This window comes from Bos indicus x Bos taurus, chromosome 10 (genome assembly GCF_003369695.1).
Source record: "Bos indicus x Bos taurus breed Angus x Brahman F1 hybrid chromosome 10, Bos_hybrid_MaternalHap_v2.0, whole genome shotgun sequence".
Classification (NCBI taxonomy): Eukaryota; Metazoa; Chordata; class Mammalia; order Artiodactyla; family Bovidae; genus Bos; species Bos indicus x Bos taurus.
The window spans coordinates 22,412,085-22,432,337 of record NC_040085.1 but is presented as its reverse complement, the minus strand read 5'-3'; the positions used below and the strand labels follow the sequence as shown (position 1 = coordinate 22,432,337).

At 42.9% G+C, this 20,253-nt stretch overlaps 1 protein-coding gene across 1 annotated transcript in view; it reads left to right on the top strand.

Moving 5' to 3' along the window:
- Nucleotides 1-19,321, top strand: part of CHRM5 (cholinergic receptor muscarinic 5) — an 88,557-nt gene extending 69,236 nt beyond the window's left edge. Inside the window, exon 2 of the mRNA XM_027553459.1 lies at nt 14,590-19,321. Within this exon, the coding sequence (XP_027409260.1) occupies nt 14,667-16,265 (1,599 nt within the window). The 5' untranslated portion in view covers nt 14,590-14,666 and the 3' untranslated portion in view covers nt 16,266-19,321. The remainder of the gene's footprint in view (nt 1-14,589) is intronic.
- The last annotated feature ends 932 nt before the right edge of the window (nt 19,322-20,253 follow it).

Below are 20,253 nucleotides of genomic sequence, written 5' to 3'. Positions count from 1 at the left end.
CTTGTAAGCTACACAAAGGCGTTTAATGCTCTTTACCTGGGAGGCAGGTAATGAGATGGGCTACTATATACAATTGAAGCTTATAGGCAACAGCCCTTTAGTGATTAACTTGTAATAGAATAAAAATGTTCTTCCGTTTTACACTAGTGGTTAGCTGTGCTGAGCCTTTCAGTGAGTTAATTTTTTTTTCCCTTTTTTTTCCTGTTTAGTCTCCTGACTTTCACGAATGAATATGTGTAATTATTAAAGTTATACTGAACTCTGAGTTCAGAAAGAGGTATGAAGAAGGTAAGGGAAGACCTTCAGGTGAGAGGCGGAGGCTGCAACAAGCCACTGGGAGTAGAGAGACAGGACCTCAAAAGAATTTTTCTGGAAGTGACTCCTTTAGCTCACACTTACTGAGTGCATGAGCGTTAAATTCTCTTATCAGCCCTATGTGGTAGGTACTACTGTCATCCTATTTTACAGATAAGGAAATATCCCTAGAGAAAGTAAACCACTTGTCTGATAGGACACGACTATGGTAGTGGTGGAACGAACAACCTAACTCAGGCAAGCTCAGTCTGTTCATGTGTGTGTGTCATGTCACTTATTTAGCAGAAAGTTTTGGGGGTTCACCCATGTTTTGTGATTTAATATTTTGTTCCTTCTTCTTGCTAAGCGGTAGTCCATTTTATGGATCCACTCTTAACTAAGGAGGAAAAGGGCAATTGGTTATATGGATACATGGGAGCCATTTTAAACTTTCTATTACAGAAACCACATAAAAATAATACAGAGAAGGGTTTACAGCATCCCTCAAACAATCGGTGTCGCAAAACATGTTTTCTTCCCAATCCTTTCTTACCCTTTTTCACATTCATATACAGTTAACACTACTCATTGCTTCTAATTATCTACTCTGTGTTAGGCACAATGCTTGAAGATTTTTTTTTTTTTTTTTTGAAGAAAAAAGCCACAGTCCTTGTTCTCCAGTGGCTCACTTCCCATAAGGAAGATAATAACTCTGTAGAGGGAGGACTGCACCATTGCACTGAGTACAGTGAGAGGTTCAAGGTGAAGGCCGGAAGGAAGAAAAGTTACACTGCCTAAATAAGTGAGTTTTCCAGGGCTACCTGAGAAACAGACCCAGGAGCCAAGGCCTGATGGTTGAGCAGGAGTTTGCCTTGTTGATAAATGGAAATAGGGAACTACTGAAGGATTGTAAACTGGAGAGAAACACAATCTTAAAGTAATACAGAGCATAGTTCTAAGTATTGATACTTCCCATATAGCACTTCCTATAAACCTCACAGCAGCCTTATGAGGTACTACAGCATGCGTGCTATGTCGCTTTAGCTGGGTCTGACTCTTTGCGACCCTGTGGACTGTAGCCCATGGGATTCTCCAGGCAAGAATACTGGAGTGGGTTGTCATGCCCTCTTCCAGGGATCTTCCCAACCCAGGGATTGAACCCACATCTCTTATGTCTCCTGCATAGGCAGGTGGGTTCTTTACCACCACCTGGCAAGCCCCATTAGGTACTACTTGTGTTATCCATGTTTAACAGATGAGGAATCTAACACAGAGATGTGAATTAACTTCCAAGATCACAGAGCTAATGGATTGATTCCACAGCTAGTAATGGAATGATTGGAACCCAGAGCTGTCTGACTTCAGACTGTATGCTGTTAACTAACCACTATGGCTCAAACAGTAAAAAATCCGTCTGCAATGCTGGAGACCCAGAGTTCAATCCCTGGGTTGGAAAGATCCCCTGAAGAAGGAAATGGCAACCCACTCCAGTATTCTTGCCTGGACAGTTCCATGGACAGAGGAGCCTGGTGGGCTACTGTCCATGGGATCACAAAGAGTCAGACACAACTGAGCTACTAACTTTCACTTTCATACTCAGAAAACCATTCCATACAGGACAATCAGAATTCTAGGCAGTCCTTAGGAAACAACTGGAAGAGTCCAAGTGACAGATAATTAGGGCCTAAATTAAGTTGAGAGCTAAGAAAGAAAATAACCAGACATTTAGATGGGAGAACTGATGGGCTTCTTGTCCATTTCTAAGTGGGAGGTCAGGGTAAGAAGTTAGGGGTGATACCTAGGTTTCCTGTTTGAGTGACCAGGGAGTTCATGATGCCATTAGTCAACAGAGGAAATACAGGGTTATGAGAGGAGATGTGTCAGGATAATATTATTTTTTAAACATTATACTCTGCATTTTTCTTTGTTACTTCTTTGTCTTAATAATAACATTTTTGTCAATAGACACTATTACTTCTCACCCAATACATCAATTTTTCTTTCTTTTCCCTCTCTACTCTTCTCTGGTCTTTTCCCTTTATCCCCACCCTATCCTATTTTTCTCTCTTTTTTTAACCTTGTCTTTATTTGTGAAATTAAGACTGTCAGCGGCACTCAGAATTAAGTTATTCATTCTTATGCTAAACTCTCAAATTCACACTCCCACCCCTAGAGAAACACCAAACAGGCAGATGGGAATAGTAGCAAGAATTTTATGCTTTTCTTTTCACCCCATAAAGGAACTAACAGAAGAATCCGCTGGACAACCTGGGCTCTCATCCTCTGTGTGGCCAGGAGCTATAATGGTTTGGTACATTATGTCTTCCTAATTCTACAGAAAGTTGGCTGCTTGAAACCAGTTACAGTGGGAATTTTTTTTTAATTATTTATTTTTGGCTGTGCTGGGTTTTCGTTTGCTGTGTAGGCTTTTCTGTAGTTGCTACGAGCGGGGGCTCCTCTCTAGCTATGATACGCGGGCTTCTCACTATGGTGGATTCTCTTGTGGAGCTCAGGCTCTAGAGTTCAAGCTCAAGTAGTTGTGGCTCATGGGCTTACTTACTCCAGGGCATGTGGGATCTTCCAGGACAGGGATTGAACCCATGTCTCCTGCATTGGCAGGCAGGTTCTTTACCAGTGAGTCACTAGGGAAGCCCTACAGTGGGAATTTTTATACCACAGAAACTGGCAAAATTGGGACTTTTGAAAGTGGGAGTGGAAACAGATAGTTAAATATTTATCAGCATGCCACAGGCTCAGGCTCTCCCTAAGATGAAGAGCCACATAATTAATCTCACACCAGACAGCACAAATCGGGGCTTCTCAACTTTGGCACATTTAGGGCTGGATAATTTTGTGTGTGGTGGTGGCTTGTCTTGTGCATTGTAGAATTTCTAACAGCATCCCCAGCCTCTACCCACTAGGTGCTACCCACTGGCAACCCTCCCTCCCCCAACTTATGGCAACCAAAACTGTCTCCAGACATTTGTCCCATGGGACAAAATCACCCTGGTTGAGAATCGCTAGCACAAATTGATTTAACTATATGACTGTCATTCTAGACACCTCCAAAATTATGAGGTTGAAAAGATCAGTGGGTTTTACATTAAGCCGACCTCATTAGGACATGGAGAGACTTTATTTGTGGATAGTTAAGAGCTAACATTTATTTTGTCCCTGGCAAAACTCCAAACACTTTACACAGGCTAAATTTAATCTTCATTAATATTTCTATGAATAATAGAAATACTACTTTTCCTACTTTACAGATAAGAAAACTGAGTCACAAAGGAGTTCAATCATTTGCTCAAGCTAATGAGTGACAAAATTGAGATTCATACCTGATCAGTCTGGTTTCAGAATCTGTGTTCTTCAGTCTATACTTCAGATGCCATCAGAAGTGCAGAAACTACATTACTTTGCCCTCCCCATCTATCAGTTCAAGGGTCTTTTCAATTAAACCAAGAGTGTTTAGGATATGGAGAATTCAGGGGTCTCCTGCTAATACCTAATTAGAGGACACCACTAGTAGAAATTCTTTTAACCAGGATGTTGAGTGTATTCTCATCTGATTATGATCCCATCGAAAAAGTGTCTGTCACTTACTACATTGCATTAAAAAAAAAATAGAGATCTTTTAGTTTTATAAATAACAAAGGGAAGAAGGGAAGGAGGATTTTCTGCTATTGCTTTGACTTGATAGTCCTGATTTTAAATATATGCCACTGCATGAATAAAAAATTCAGTTTTCCCTTAGGTAGTATTCATGAGATACAAAAGCAAAGTCCTAAATCACATAGGTGAATCCTTAAGAAAATAAACCACTCTTTGGTATATTTTTACATATATATGACCTATGATGTCAATTCCTTAAGGCAAGAGTTCTCAAAATGAGGGCAAGCAGCATAGAGTCACCTGGGAACTTAGAAATGCAAATTTTGGACTTGCCTGGTGATCCAATGGTTAAGAATCTACCTGCCAATGCAGGGAACATGGGATCGATCCCTGCTCCAGGAAGATTCCACACGCCAAGGGGCAACTAAGCCCACGCACCACAACTACTGAGCCTGTGCTCTAAAGCCCGAGAGCTGCAACCACTGAAGCCCGCACGCCCAGAGTCTGTGCTCCACGACAAAGGAAGCCACTGCAATGAGAAGCCAGTGCTCCACAACTAGAAAGTAGCCCCGCTCACCACGGCCAGAGAAAGCCCACGCTGAGCAGTGAAGATCTAGCACAGCCAAAAAATGAAAAAGAAAAGAGAAATGCAAATTCTCAGGCTTTAGCCCAGAATCAGAAATGTGGGGATGTGGCCTAGCCGTCAAGGCTTTAACAAACCCCTCATCAGGTGACTGTGATGAATGCCCAAGTTTGAGAACCACTGTCTCAAGGTAGAATTGGGCATTTAAATATCACAAGAAAGCCTCCTAATTCCTAGTCCAAGACCATGGATTTCATAAGTGCTCATTGTCTAATGAAAGCACATATTATGATAGGATTTTTTAACGTCCCTCTCCCCTTGCAAATATTGATATAACTTTTCTGGGGGAAAAAAAGCAGTTCCTGATTCTTCTCTCTGCAGGCAGGCAGATTTTCTACAGTTTAGTCGACTTCTGATGCATAGTCCATGAACAATGCAAACTGGAAAACACTGATAAGATCTCTCAAAAAGAAGTCCTTTTATTTACTTTGTGTTTTGAACAGCAGCATCCACTATTGAGGGTTGCCCTCAGGCTGCAGGGGAAGGGAGTCTGGCAGGAGCCAGCCTTTCAGGCCAGGATCCAGCCTATAACCCAGTGAAGATGAAGGCAAGCGAACTCTCTGTCAGCTCACAATGTTGCTTTGGCTTTGAATGGAATTGGGGGTAAAGAACTCCCCAAAATCAACAGAACAAACTCTCAACACACAGAATTCATAACCTGATCCCTTCTCCTCTCTCCCTCCATCCTCATTCCCAGCTGCTGTTCTTGCTTTCTATATCACAGAGAAATAGAAGCAATCAGAAAAGACTTTCCACCACTGCCATCACCACAAATCCCTACCTCCTCTCCTGTTCTCCAAATGGGCCTCAGCTCCAGTGCAAGGCCAATTCCTCTACTATTGTACTGGCTGCTCTCCCTGCTCACCTACTGGAGGACATCTCTCCAGCAACATCGGATAGTTGCTAACTGATAAAACAGTTACTCACAGTAGGCTGCAAAAATGCTATATTTCCACCATTCTTAAAAAAATAAAAAAACAACTCTTGTCCCTGCATTCTAGTCCAGCTTCTGCCCCAGTTCTCTACTCCTTTCTAAAGCAAAGCTCCTCAGAAGAGTCATCTACGGCTCTCTTATTTCTTCTCCCATTCAGCCTCTAATTCACTACACAAGGCTCTCATGCCCACCACTTGACCAACGTGATTTATGATCTCCATGTAACTAGATCCAGTAGGTTTCAGCCTTAATCTTTCTTTTTTTTTAATTTATTTTTTTTATTGAAGGATAATTGCTTTACAGAATTTTCTTGTTTTCTGTCAAACCTCAACATGAATCAGCCATAGATATACATATATCCCTTCCCTTTTGAAAATCTTTCTTGATTTATCAGTTTCATTTGATGCAGTTGATCACTCCGACTCCTTGAAACATTCTCTTGCTGCTTCCAGAACACACCAGGATGGGGAATTCAAAGATGCATATATAAGGCACATCTCAAAGCCTGTTAAGAAGACTTGGACAGTACAGTCAGAGCGTCTGAACTTCCAGTTCAGTTCAGTTCAGTCGCTCAGTCGTGTCGGACTCTTTGTGACACCATGAATCGCAGCACGCCAGGCCTCCCTGTCCATCACCAACTCCCGGAGTTCACCCAGACTCACGTCCATCGAGTTAGTGATGCCATCCAGCCATCTCATCCTCTGTCGTCCCCTTCTCCTCCCGCCCCCAATCCCTCCCAGCATCAGAGTCTTTTCCAATGAGTCAACTCCTCGCATGAGGTGGCCAAAGAACTGGAGTTTCAGCTTTAGCATCATTCCCTCCAAAGAAATCCCAGGGCTGATCTCCTTCAGAATGGACTGGTTGGATCTCCTTGCAGTCCAAGGGACTCTCAAGAGTCTTCTCCAACACCACAGTTCAAAAGCATCAATTCTTCAGCGCTCAGCCTTCTTCACAGTCCAACTCTCACATCCATACATGACCACTGGAGAAATCATAGCCTTGACTAGACGGACCTTTGTTGGCAAAGTAATGTCTCTGCTTTTGAATATGCTATCTAAGTTGGTCATAACTTTCCTTCCAAGGATAAGCGTCTTTTAATTTCATGGCTGCAATCACCATCTGCAGTGATTTTGGAGCCCAAAAAAAGAAAGTCTGACACTGTTTCCCCATCTATTTCCCATGAAGTGGTGGGACCAGATGCCATGATCTTCGTTTTCTGAATGTTGAGCTTTAAGCCAACTTTTTCACTCTCCTCTTTCACTTTCATCAAGAGGCTTTTGAGTTCCTCTTCACTTTCTGCCATACGGGTAGTGTCATCTGCATATCTGAGGTTATTGATATTTCTCCTGGCAATCTTGATTCCAGCTTGTGCTTCTTCCAGCCCAGTGTTTCTCATGATGTACTCTGCATATAAGTTAAATAAGCAGGGTGACAATATACAGCCTTGACATACTCCTTTTCCTATTTGGAACCAGTCTGTTGTTCCATGTCCAGTTCTAACTGTTGCTTCCTGACCTGCATACAGATTTCTCAAGAGGCAGGTCAGGTGGTCTGGTATTCCCATCTCTTGAAGAATTTCCCACAGTTTATTGTGATCCACACAGTCAAAGGCTTTGGCATAGTCAAGAAAGCAGAAATAGATGTTTTTCTGGAACTCTCTTGCTTTGTACATGATCCAGCAGATGTTGGCAATTTGATCTCTGTTTCCTCTGCCTTTTCTAAAACCAGCTTGAACATCAGGAATTTCACGGTTCACATTTTGCTGAAGCCTGGCTTGGAGAATTTTGAGCATTACTGTACTAGCCTGTGAGATGAGTGCAATTGTGCGGTAGTTTGAGCATTCTTTGACATTGCCTTTCTTTGGGATTGGAATGAAAACTGACCTTTTCCAGTCTTGTGGCCACTGCTGAGTTTTCCACATTTGCTGGCATATTGAGTGCAGCACTTTCACAGCATCATCTTTCAGGATTTGAAATAGCTCAACTGGAATTCCATCACCTCCACTAGCTTTGTTCGTAGTGATGCTTTCTAAGGCCTACTTGACTTCACATTCCAGGATGTCTGGCTCTAGGTCAGTGATCATACCATCGTGATTATCTGGGTCATGAAGATCTTTTTTGTACAGTTCTTCTGTGTATTCTTGCCACCTCTTCTTGGTATCTTCTGCTTCTGTTAGGTCCATACCATTTCTGTCCTTTATCGAGCCCATCTTTGCATGAAATGTTCCCTTGGTATCTCTAATTTTCTTGAAGAGATCCCTAATCTTTCCCATTCTGTTGTTTTTCTCTCTTTCTTTGCATTGATTGCTGAGGAAGGCTTTCCTATCTCTTCTTGTTACTCTTTGGAACTCTGCATTCAGATATTTATATCTTTCCTTTTCTCCTTTGCTTTTCGCTTCTCTTCTTTTCCCAGCTATTTGTAAGGCCTCCCCAGACAGCCATTTTGCTTTTTTGCATTTCTTTTCCATGGGGATGGTCTTGATCCCTGTCTCCTGAACAATGTCACGAACCTCATTCCATAATTCATCAGGCACTCTATCTATCAGATCTAGGCCCTTAAATCTATTTCTCAATTCCACTGTATAATCATAAGGGATTTGATTTAGGTCATACCTGAATGGTCTAGTGGTATTCCCTCCTTTCTTCAATTTAAGTCTGAATTTGGCAATAAGGAGTTCATGATCTGAGCCACAGTCAGCTCCTGGTCTTGTTTTTGTTGACTGTATAGAGCTTCTCTATCTTTGGCTGCAAAAAATATAATCAATCTGGTATCGGTGTTGACCATCTGGTGATGTCCATGTGTAGGGTCTTCTCTTGTGTTGTTGGAAGAGGGTGTTTGCTATGACCAGTGCATTTTCTTGGCAAAACTCTATTAGTCTTTGCCCTGCTTCATTCCATATTCCAAGGCCAAATTTGCCTGTTACTCCAGGTGTTTCTTGACTTCCTACTTTTGCATTCCAGTCCCTTATAATGAAAAGGACATCTTTTTTGGGTGTTAGTTCTAAAAGGTTTCATAGGTCTTCATAGAACTGTTCAACTTCAGCTTCTTCAGCGTTACTGGTTGGGGCATAGACTTGGATTACTGTGATATCGAATGGTTTGCCTTGGAAATGAACAGAGGTCATTCTATCGTTTTTGAGATTGCATCCAAGTACTGCATTTCGGACTCTTTTGTTGACCAAGATGGCTACTCCATTTCTTCTGAGGGATTCCTGCCCGCAGTAGTAGATATAATGGTCATCTGAGTTAAATTCACCCATTCCAGTCCATTTCAGTTCACTGATTCCTAGAATGTCAACATTCACTCTTGCCATCTTTTGTTTGACCACTTCCAATTTGCCTTGATTCAGGGACCTGACATTCCAGGTTCCTATGCAATATTGCTCTTTACAGCATCGGACCTTGTTTCTATCACCAGTCACATCCACAGCTGGGTATAGTGGCAGTACTGCCCAGACTTGCCCATGTCCTGGCACACATAAAAAGATAACACCTGCCCAGTACTGTGGGATGAGACAAGACTGATCTGAACAGAAGGCAACCCACCTAGGCAACTCCAAGCCCTGAGGGTCACAGCACATGCATTGAAGGACTCCAGTTTATGTCTTCATGTAAAGCAATCCCACCTCTGTTTTCCAGATACAATGAAAATACAATCATTTGAAGACCTCAGTAATAGACTTTTCTGTCACATAACTATAAAGGCTCGACAATTCTTATGTCCTCTTTTTCTTAGAATTGTAAAAGTTTAACTCCTTCAGTTCAAGAACTATTGTAGAGCTCTTATATACCCCATGGCTTGTAGCCCAGTGGTAAACACAGAACATGTTTTTTAAAACATATCAGATTAAAATTCTGCTTCAGATATTATTGCTTCAGCAACACTAAGAGTTTTTTTTTTTTTTTAATGAAAACAGATTTATTTAGAGAGATACACATTCCACAGGCAGAATGCGGTCTGTCTCAGAAGGCAAGAGTGGCCGACAAGCCCTTTCTTAATCACTGTACACTTTTGGACAGCATTCTATTCTATCAAGAGTTGGATAGAACTTACCTGACAGAAGAAACCAAAACGACAAGGCCAGAACCTCCCTTAGTCACGCATGTCGTCATTGGAAATTGGAAGCTCTTTCTGATATCTAACTTGATGGCAGGTATCATGTATTTACACTTACTTTCTATGATTTATCTTTGAAAAGGAGGGAGGGGGAAGCAGCATCTGAATACTCTATACAACAGCATGAGCTGGTGATGGTGTGTCCTGACATCACTGGACTGTAGATGCTACTGAAGTTTTCCACTGTGGTTGTTATAGAAATAGTGAGGAGTGGTTCAGGCGTAAAGCTTCTCAGAGAAGAGGTACTTCAGAAAAGCAAAGCCCCAGAAGTCATCAAGGCTACTCCACAAGGAGAGAAATTCATTTGGTACAGTGTTACCTTTTTTGTTTTTATGCTGTCTTACTTCATTTGTTGACAACAAAGAAGCAAGAAGCAATCTACCAAGGTCAGGAACAAGAACACTTTTATTTCTCCGAGATTCTTGTTTTCTGTTCAGTAGTGGAAAATAAACCAGGGATGATTATCTGCTCTCTGTTGATTCAGGCACCCTAGAAATAAACATACTCTCAACACTATGGTGAAAAATGGTAACTTTTAAACTTTGAATAAATAAGAAGGCTTCCACAGTGGCTCAGAGGTAAAGAATTCACCTGCAATGCAAGAGACTCAAGTTCAATCCCTGGGTCAGGAAGGTCCCCAGGAGGAGGAAATGGCAATCCACTCCAGAACTCTTAACAGAAAAATCCCACAGACAGAGGAGCCTGGTGGGCTACAGTCCACGGGGTCACAAAGAGTAGGACATGACCCAGAGACTGAGCACACACGCAACTCAACCAAATAACTCAAAAGAAATCTCACCCCCACTATAAACACTTACACACACACACACACACACACACACACACACAAATTTAAGATTCACCCCTCCATAAATATAATTTTTCAGTCAAAAACCTTTCAATGATTCAAAAAGCTTATTGTAGAATACTATGATGCCTTAAAGTCGGTTTTCACCCTCAACTATCATCCAGCTATTGTAACAAAAAGAAATCAATCTTTCAGTCATGGAACGTACTTCATGTCCCAAATGACCTTGTTTGTGGAAAGATCTGTACATTCCCAGCAGCTTAGGAATTGGGGTGGGCATGGGGGGAATCATTCTCCCAAAAGTGAAGCAGTGGGAAAAAATGAAAGAATAGAGGGAACTTAAGGTGGAGAGGAAATATGTGTTAATTTCAAACAGGAGCAGTAAAAATAACTCGGAAGGCAGAGGGGGGATCTGAATTGTTACTGGACATTTCAGTTGGAAAATTCCAATTTCAGCAGCACATTGTAAGCTATGGTTCCCCTTTTCTAGGAAGTTCAGAAATTAACCTCAGCCTTGCTATGAACAGTTCCTAGATCAGCAGCATTAAGAGGTTTCTAGAAATGTGGAATTGCAAGCTCCACCCTTCTTCAATTTAACAAGACCCCTCTCCCCAGGTAATTCATGAGCATTTTGAGAAGCACTGATTCTGTTCTGGTCCTGGGGATCTTTCAGATCGAATGTGCTCACCTTGAATGGCACGGATCTAGAGAGGGCACTGGCTTTCCACCCTGGCTCCACATGAGACTCACCCAAGTAATTTCACAGCAACATGGACCCATGTCTCTTCACATATTTAGATTTTGAGTTAACAGGTCTTGGGGGGAACCCCAGACATTAGTATTTTTAAAAAGCTCCTAGATTATCCTAGTACATGGCTTAGGGTAAGATCCACTTACCTAGACTAACTCTTCATTTTGTAATAATTAAAACCCCAAACTGCCACTAGAATAGGACCTGGTGGTAGCCCTACATAATCTGATTTGGGAGTCCTCAAAACAACCTGTAAGGTGGATACAGCAGATATTGTTGTACTCTTTTACAAATATTATTATGTCTGTTTAATAGAAAAGAGCTGCTTTCACCATATTATAGAGCAGTTAAATAACTATTTCCCTGACTGAAAATAGAGGAAAGTTAAGGTCGAAAATTAATACAACATCCAGTGTTTTCCATTGTGAGTCTATAAGAAAAGCCTGAACTCACTTAAAAGAATAAATCACCAGTGCCAACCTCTTAATTTTATATGTAAGGAAACGGGCCCAGAGATTTGTCTCAAATCACAAGATTTTAGCTGAAATGAGAACTCAGATCTCCACCCTCCTAGTTCAGTATGTTTCCCACTACACTGCATTTCCCAAGTGTGATCCATCTTGTGGGATTACACAAGATACTAACTGCTGTTCCACTGAAAAATGTTAGATATGCTAAGTCACCTCTGGGTTAAAACAAATTCAGGAGTGTCTTGACCTCAGGACCTCTCAGCCTTCACTGGGCTCCTGTGTCTTCTGAGTCTCTGAGAGCTTTTAGATGGCATTTCCACAACTTACCAGACTATGGAAATACTTTTTTCAATCAAGAATCTTAAGGTGGTCTTATTCCAATGAGCAGACTTTGAGGAGGACTGTAGGCTACTTCGGAGAAGGCAACGGCAACCCACTCCAGTACTCTTGCTTGGGAAATCCCATGGATGGAGGAGCCTGGTAGGCTACAGTCCATGGGGTCGTGATGAGTTGGACATGACTGAGAGACTTCACCTTCACTTTTCACTTTCATGCACTGGAGAAGGAAATGGCAACCCATTCCAGTATTCTTGCCTGGAGAATCCCAGGGACGGGAGCCTGGTGGGCTGCCATCTATGGGGTCACACAGAGTTGGACACGACTGACATGACTTAGCAGCAGCAGCAGCAGTAGGCTACTTGGCTTGAGTGGTTGGAAACAATTTGTTCTGCCCCCAGAGGTAGGGCACCAACTCTAGTAACTGAAGGGGAGAATATCATCAATACCATGAAGCATCTGAAATGGCTGGCTCAAGGTTGCAGAAATATGGCCTCATCATTTTATTCCACCTTATCCCTAATGGACCATGCCTCAGACCCATACTCACAGTAGGAAGAGTCATTTTTGACGTCCTTCTTGCCGGATTGCTACCTTGTAATGAGCATTTTCCTATGTCAGTCTCTATGCAAAGCACCTAACCTGGATTATTTTGTTTAATCTTTAAAACAATCCTATGAGGTAAGGACTCTTAGTGTTGCTGTTTAATTGCTAAGCTGTGTATGACTCTCTTGCGACCTCATGGACTACAGCCCCACCAGATTCCCATGTCCATGGGATTTCCCAGGCAAGAATAATGAAATTGGTTGCCATTTCCTTCTTCAGAGGATCTTCCCCACCCAGGGATCAAACCCACGTTTCCTGCATTGGTAAGAAGACTTTTTACCATTAAGCCACCTGGGAAGCCCTAAGGGTCACTATTTTTTTCCATTTATCAAAGTGCTTATTCCATTTATCTGTGGGGGGGGGGGGGCGGGTGAGGGCGCGGGGAACTTTTTGAGGAATTTTTAAGAACCAAGGGAGCTAACAAGTCTGAAATGTGCAGTGCAGGCCAGTAGGCTGGAAATCCAGCAGGAGTTAATGCTGTAGAATTGACTCTGAAGGCAATCTGGAAGCAGAATTCTTTCTTCTCAGCCTTTTCCCTTAAAGATTTCAACTGACTGGAATCATCCAGTCATCAGTTATGGAGGACAATCTGCTTTACTTGAAATCTACTGATTCAGCATGAAAACACAAAAGGCCCTGAATAGTCAAAGCAATCCTGAGAAAGAAAAATGAAGCTGGAGTAATCAGGCTCCCTGACTTCACACTCTACTACAAAGCTACAGAAATCAAGACAGTATGGTACTGGCACAAAAATGGAAATACAGATCAATGGAACAGCATAGAAATCTCAGAGATAAACCCATGCAGCTATGGTCACCTAATCTATGACGAAGGAAGCAAATAACACATATAATAAAGAAAAGACTGTCTCTTTAATAACTGGTACTGGGAAAACTGGACAGCTACATGTAAAAGAATTAAATTAGAACACTCTCTAAGACCATACACAAAAATAAACACAAAATGGATAAATGGATTAAAAACCTAAATATAAGATCAGACACTATAAAACTCTTAGAGGAATACATAGAACACTCTTTGACATAAATCACAGCAAGATCTTTTATGATCCACCTACTAGAGTAATGAAAATAAAAACAAAAAGTAAATGGGACCTAATTAAACTTAAAAGCTTTTGCACAGCAAAGGAAACCTTAAATAAAACAAAGAAGACAACCCTTAGAATGGGAGAAAAGCTGTCAAAATACATGCTGTTAGCATTGATTACCCTGGCAAGATAACATTAGAAGAAACTTTTGCTTTCCAAGTTATACATTTTTACATTGCTTGAACTTTTACAAGGAACGTATTACTTTATAATCAGAAAAAAAAGATAATTTAAAACAATTTGTGACATTGCAAACAGCTCCAAAATGGAAGAGGGGGGATCATCATCTTTAGCCAATGAGGCAACTTTTGAACCTTTTAGATGAAAACTGGGTATACATGGGGAGTTTGTGCATTAAATCAGGGAGAAGTGGTATAATACAGCCTTGGTTAACAACAGTGAATAATGTTTAATAACTGAATTTATAATTAAACTCAATGTTTAATAATTGGACTTATAAAGTAGATACAACCTGTCTTTTTCCCAAGTGCATGAAAAAATAGGTACCTTACCACCAGAGCTTAGAAAAACAGAGGGTCTTCCCTCAAAAAAGTAAGGCCATAGTCTAAGGTAACTTAACATCACCCGTTTTCCCCTCTTTACTGCCTTCTAACAATTCAATTCCTTTTTGTTCCCATTCTGATTGCCCTTGTCATCTTACTGTTTTTTTAAATTGCCAGTTGGAACCACAAGAGGGCCTCATGTACAAGAAAGGCTCTCAGGCATTGGTAATTATAAAAAGCAAAGGGAGGAGACACCTATAAAAAGTGTCATTAAAATTTTAGAGATTTCAGCATCTTGCTGTCAATAGGTGTGGGACCACATTTAATGTCCTGTTGGAAATTATAAACAATGAGTGGAAAAGAAATTCATGCTGGTGAGTGGAACTAATGAATTTCCCTCTCTTCTAGATGCTGACCAGAAGAGGTGAGATAGAAAAGAGAACTGTCTAGAACCTAAGACTTCTGATGTAGACTCTTGTACCAGGATGGAAGGGGAACCTTACCACAATGCATCTACCGTCAACAGCACCCCAGTGAGCCACCAGCCTTTGGAACGCCATGGGCTGTGGGAGGTCATCACCATTGCAGCTGTCACGGCCGTGGTGAGTCTGATCACCATCGTGGGCAATGTCTTCGTCATGATCTCCTTCAAGGTCAACAGCCAGCTGAAGACAGTTAACAACTATTACCTGCTCAGCTTAGCCTGTGCAGATCTCATCATTGGGATCTTCTCCATGAACCTGTACACTACGTACATCCTCATGGGACGGTGGGCTCTCGGGAGTGTGGCTTGTGACCTTTGGCTTGCGCTGGACTATGTGGCCAGCAATGCTTCTGTCATGAACCTTCTGGTGATTAGTTTTGACCGTTATTTTTCGATCACAAGGCCCCTCACGTACCGGGCCAAGCGTACCCCAAAGAGGGCTGGCATCATGATTGGCTTGGCCTGGCTGATCTCTTTCATCCTCTGGGCACCCGCGATCCTCTGCTGGCAGTACTTGGTTGGGGAGCGGACGGTACCTCCAGATGAGTGCCAGATCCAGTTCCTCTCTGAGCCCACCATCACTTTCGGCACTGCCATTGCCGCCTTCTACATCCCTGTTTCTGTCATGACGATCCTCTACTGCCGCATCTACCGGGAAACGGAGAAGCGAACCAAGGACCTGGCTGACCTCCAGGGCTCAGACTCCGTGGCTGAAGCTGAGAAGAGAAAGTCAGCCCACCAGGCTCTGCTCAGGTCCTGCTTCAGCTGCCCCTGGCCCACCCTGACCCAGAGGGAAAGGAACCAGTCCTCCTGGTCATCCTCCCGCAGGAGCACCTCCATCACTGGGAAGCCATCCCAAGCCACCGGCCCGAGCACCGAGTGGGCCAAAGCCGAGCAGCTAACCACCTGCAGCAGCTACCCCTCCTCAGAAGACGAGGACAAGCCCACCACTGATCCTGTCTTTCAAGTGGTTTACAAGAGTCAGGCCAAGGAAAGCCCAAGGGAAGAGTTAAGTGCTGAAGAGACCAAGCAGGCTTTTGTGAATGCTCAAAGTGAAAAAAATGACTATGACACCCCAAAATACTTCCTGTCTCCAGCTTCTGCTCATGGGCCCAAGAGTCAGAAGTGGGTGGCCTACAAGTTCCGACTGGTGGTAAAAGCTGAGGGGACCCATGACACCAACAACGGATGCCGCAAGGTAAAAATCATGCCGTGTTCCTTCCCAGTGTCCAAGGACCCCTCAACAAAAGGCCTCGATCCCAACCTCAGCCATCAGATGACCAAACGAAAGAGGATGGTTCTCGTCAAAGAGAGGAAAGCCGCCCAGACCCTGAGTGCAATTCTCCTGGCTTTCATCATCACTTGGACTCCTTACAACATCATGGTCCTGGTTTCCACCTTCTGCGACAAGTGTGTCCCAGTCACCCTGTGGCACCTGGGCTACTGGTTATGCTATGTCAATAGCACTGTCAACCCCATTTGCTATGCCCTCTGCAACAGAACCTTCAGGAAGACCTTTAAGATGCTGCTGTTCTGCCGATGGAAAAAGAAAAAAGTGGAAGAGAAGTTGTACTGGCAGGGGAACAGTAAGCTCCCCTGAAAAGTAACAACTCCCCTCAAAGAATAACCACTATCGAGGATGGGCAAGCTGATTCTGGTTTACTTTCCAAAAAGACATCTGTCCTTTTGAGTCCCTGAGAACTTTGTAAAGGATCAAGGTCTACTGTCAGAAGGAAGGAGTCACAGCTGCCACAATCGCTGCCATACTGAATGATCCTTGTATGACCAGGACAAGAGTGTCTGATGCCAATGGAGCTTGCCACTGAAGTAGATAGACAAACTCACGCCCCTTCCAGGAGGAAGCACCCTGGGTCCCAGTGACCCATGGCCGAGGGAGCTCCTGTCTAACCTTCTGCAGGGACAGCGAGAATGGAAACCTAGTCACAGAGTTCGTGCAGGACGTTTGTGTCTATGCAGTTGTCTCATCTCAGCGGAAACTGGGAGGATGAAGTCAGTGTCACCTGTTGACAAGAGCGCTATTCAGCTGGTTTCTAGGACTCTATTCCTTTTTAAACTGTTCCGTATTTATTATGCTGCTATTATGTGTTCTGTACCGTGGTGTGTCTTCCTGTTCCTACATCTGAGCGAAGCTCTTGCTCCTCCCTTTCACAACTGATGCCACTTCCTGGTACCCACGGAGGCCAGGCTGGTCCCCACAGAACCACCCTTCCCCTCAGAGTCTCGGGTCTGGAAGGACACTGGAACCCCATCACACCCAGTCCTACAGAGCGGCCTCTATTCTGCTAATAAAGATCACCAGGTCTATACAGTCAATTATTTTGCTTTTACCAATTGGAAGTTTTTCCTTTTACACAAACAAATACTATCTATTCTACTTTGTGCCCTTTTGAACCCATTTACTGAGGCTCCTCCTTAGGAAGATTCATTGTGTGAAAGCCCTTTACTGGGTAAAGACCTTCTCCAGTCTATTTAATCACGGTTCTCAAAATGGTTTTCAGAAACCTTACATTCTCATTTCTTCACAAGGCAAACCTGAGGCAAAATGCGCAAAACAAATTTGGTTTTGCTCCATGCTTTTGAACTTCTTCCAGTCCTTTTGGGCAGGCCCTCAACCAGACCCCCCAATTCACACCCAGGCACAAGCAGGTCATTGTGATGCTTCCAGTCAGAAGTGCTATCTAGAGAGACAGTAGGGGAAAGGCTGTTTAAAAAAAAAAATAGATCTTTCAAATCATGGCTCAAAAATGACTGACTTATTCATTCATCTCTAGATTTCCCAAAACAAGAAGCCCATAAAAATACAGTTGGGCTCCAGTAAAGCTGGCTATACCCACTCCAGTGTTCTTGCCTGGAGAATCCCAGCGACAGGGGAGCCTGGTGGCTGCCGTCTACGGGGTCACACAGAGTTGGACACGACTGAAGTGACTTAGCATAGCATAGCAAAGCTGGCTATGGTCATTAAAAATGAGCATGTTTTCTTTATAAGCAATAATGTAGGCCACAATAATATATAAAAATAAAGTTATCAACTTAGGGAATTCCCTGACGGTCTAATGGTTAGGGCTCCACACTTGCACTGCAGGGTGCACAGGTTCGACCCCTGGTCAGGGAACTAACATTCCACATGCCATGCAATGTGGCCCAAAAGGAAAAAAATTGATCAACACACATATAAGTATCAGGATTATCAAAAGAAAATTTTTAATTGAAATCTGTATATAAATAAACCAAATCTAAGAGTTTCCTTTGATAATTCTGAAAATTAACATGCAAAAAATTAAAACAATACAATAGGGCATAAAATTAACGGTCCACAAAGAAAGCAGCAATATAGCACCCAGCAAGGACTTTAAAGTTGAAGCACTTCTGTCAGACGGAAGCTCATACTTAACCTGTCGACTATAGCCGCAGTCATATGTAAAAATCACTGGACTTCTTTTCACCTAATGTGGGCCAGTTCTTTTTCAGCCTCATTTGCTAAGGGGATGTAAAAATAGCAGGCTTCGTCGTCCTGGGAATTTGGTAAGTGGATATAGGAGAGCTTCGAGGGAGTCCCAAGAAGGCTTCACGGAAGTGGAAACCCAGGCCTCTCCAGCCCTGTAGGAACTTAAGGCTGAGATGGAACATCTTAGAAGCAGTGTAGCTGCTGAGTCTTTATGAAGGGCAGGTTGATGCCTGCCAAGAATTTGATAGAGAATATTAATGAACTGGCTCAGTTCTCCAAGACAGAGGCTCCCAGGTCTACAGGATGCCAACAGGGTGTGCAAACCTGTTCCACCAGCTCTAGATAAAAGTTGATTATTTTAGTTTAAGGCTTTGACTCCGGACAAAAGTGAAAATTCCTCCAAGAGGTTAGTGCTCTGAGCTCATTCACTGTTCACGGTAGAGAGAGAGATTAAGCTAATTCCAACAAAAGGACGCAGAACAGAGGGGGAGGGTTGCTGGGGGCACATCTTTCTCACTCCACAATTGCCTAGAACTTAGGACTTTTGGTTTGTCTTTTGGGAAATTAATTGAGAGGCCTAGGTCTCCTTCATCATAGCTTTGGGAGGCAGCCAGTTATGCAGACTACCTATGTCCCTTAACAAAAACAAAAAGGATGCCTTAAACTACTAGGGGAAGCAAGACTTCTTTAGAATAGGGCCTCTGGTGGGGTCCTCAGAATGAACAGCTCCAACTGTAAACTACAGGGACCTGACTGGTGGATGGGTGGGGTGTGGGCCAGCTTTGAATTTTAGGCCTTCTTATGTCCCATCTCCAAAGCTCTGTCTGTGGTAACTTATGTGCAGCCTTGATTAGTTGCCTATTGGATGCTGCCATGTTGCTAATATTGTGGTTTGCTTCTCCTTGGTGTGAATTTGATGGCTTGTCAAGGAATCTGTTTTCAGTACAGTTTTTGGTTAAAGCATTTTGTCCATAATCCTGGCTTCTGCTTTGTTGCTTTGGTGAATGTCCTTTGAGGGTGATGCTGATGTTTGGCTCTGTCATTGTGAAATCTGTACCTAATCTCCAGCTAGGAAAATACCATTGTCTCCTGTAAATACTGGAATTACAGCAAAGGATGTGGGAACTGGGCTGCTTTCCTGTATTGTACTAGCATTATTCTGGATATTAAAGAAATGTAACCACACAGTAGTCCAAGGCTAAGTGTTAAGTAAGAAAATGGTCTCAGTGAGCTTGCTAGATCCACCTACGTTAAAAATTACACACACACTCACGTGGCCTGGCCTTTTAAGAGCAGAGGGATTGATACATAATGTAGACACATGTCCCCCTTGTCACCTTTGTGATTTCCCCCTTTCCTCTCATTTACCAAGAACCACATTAAGATGAAATAATGCTGACAAAATTCCTATGACTAAAATGCTTCCATTTCCCTCCAGGACAAGGGAGATGAGGCAGGCCAGAATACTGGAGTAGCCTTTCCCTTCTCCAGGGGATCTTCCCAACCTAGGGATAGAACCCAGGTCTCCTGCATTGCAGATGAATTCTTTACCAGCTGAGCCACAAGGGGAGCCCTTATGGCAATCTATTTGTTCAAAAGGTCCTCTTCCTACTTTATATGTCCCTTGAACAAGCCTCACATCACCAGATGCCCTTCGGCTCCTGCTAAGAGCAATTCTCCAAAGAGTTCAATTCCAAGACTTTGGCAATGATTTTCTAGAGTCATCCTGCATGAATGCATCTCAGTGGTATTCCAGTAAAGGAATGGGTACTCATCTCTAACAAGGAGCTGCTCATACTCAACCCATTTATCCCCAGTATCACTCACTGGGGAGCTGGTGGTTTTTTTTAGCAATCCCATATATATCCAAAGACAGGTTTGTAGTCCAGCTATTTTCAGTGAAAATTCATGATGCTACTGACCATGGTGTACCAACTACAGGCCAGTCCCCCTATTGTAGTTTACAGTAGGCTATAGTGGGAAACACTATGGCTGGAAGACAGGTTTGAACTGGGATTTGGAGGACTACTCTTCTCCCTGAAAAACTAGATAGCCATGACTGGAAAACCTTTTTGTTGGAGCCTTTGTGCCCAAAAGTAGAGCCTATCCTCAAGAGTCAGGA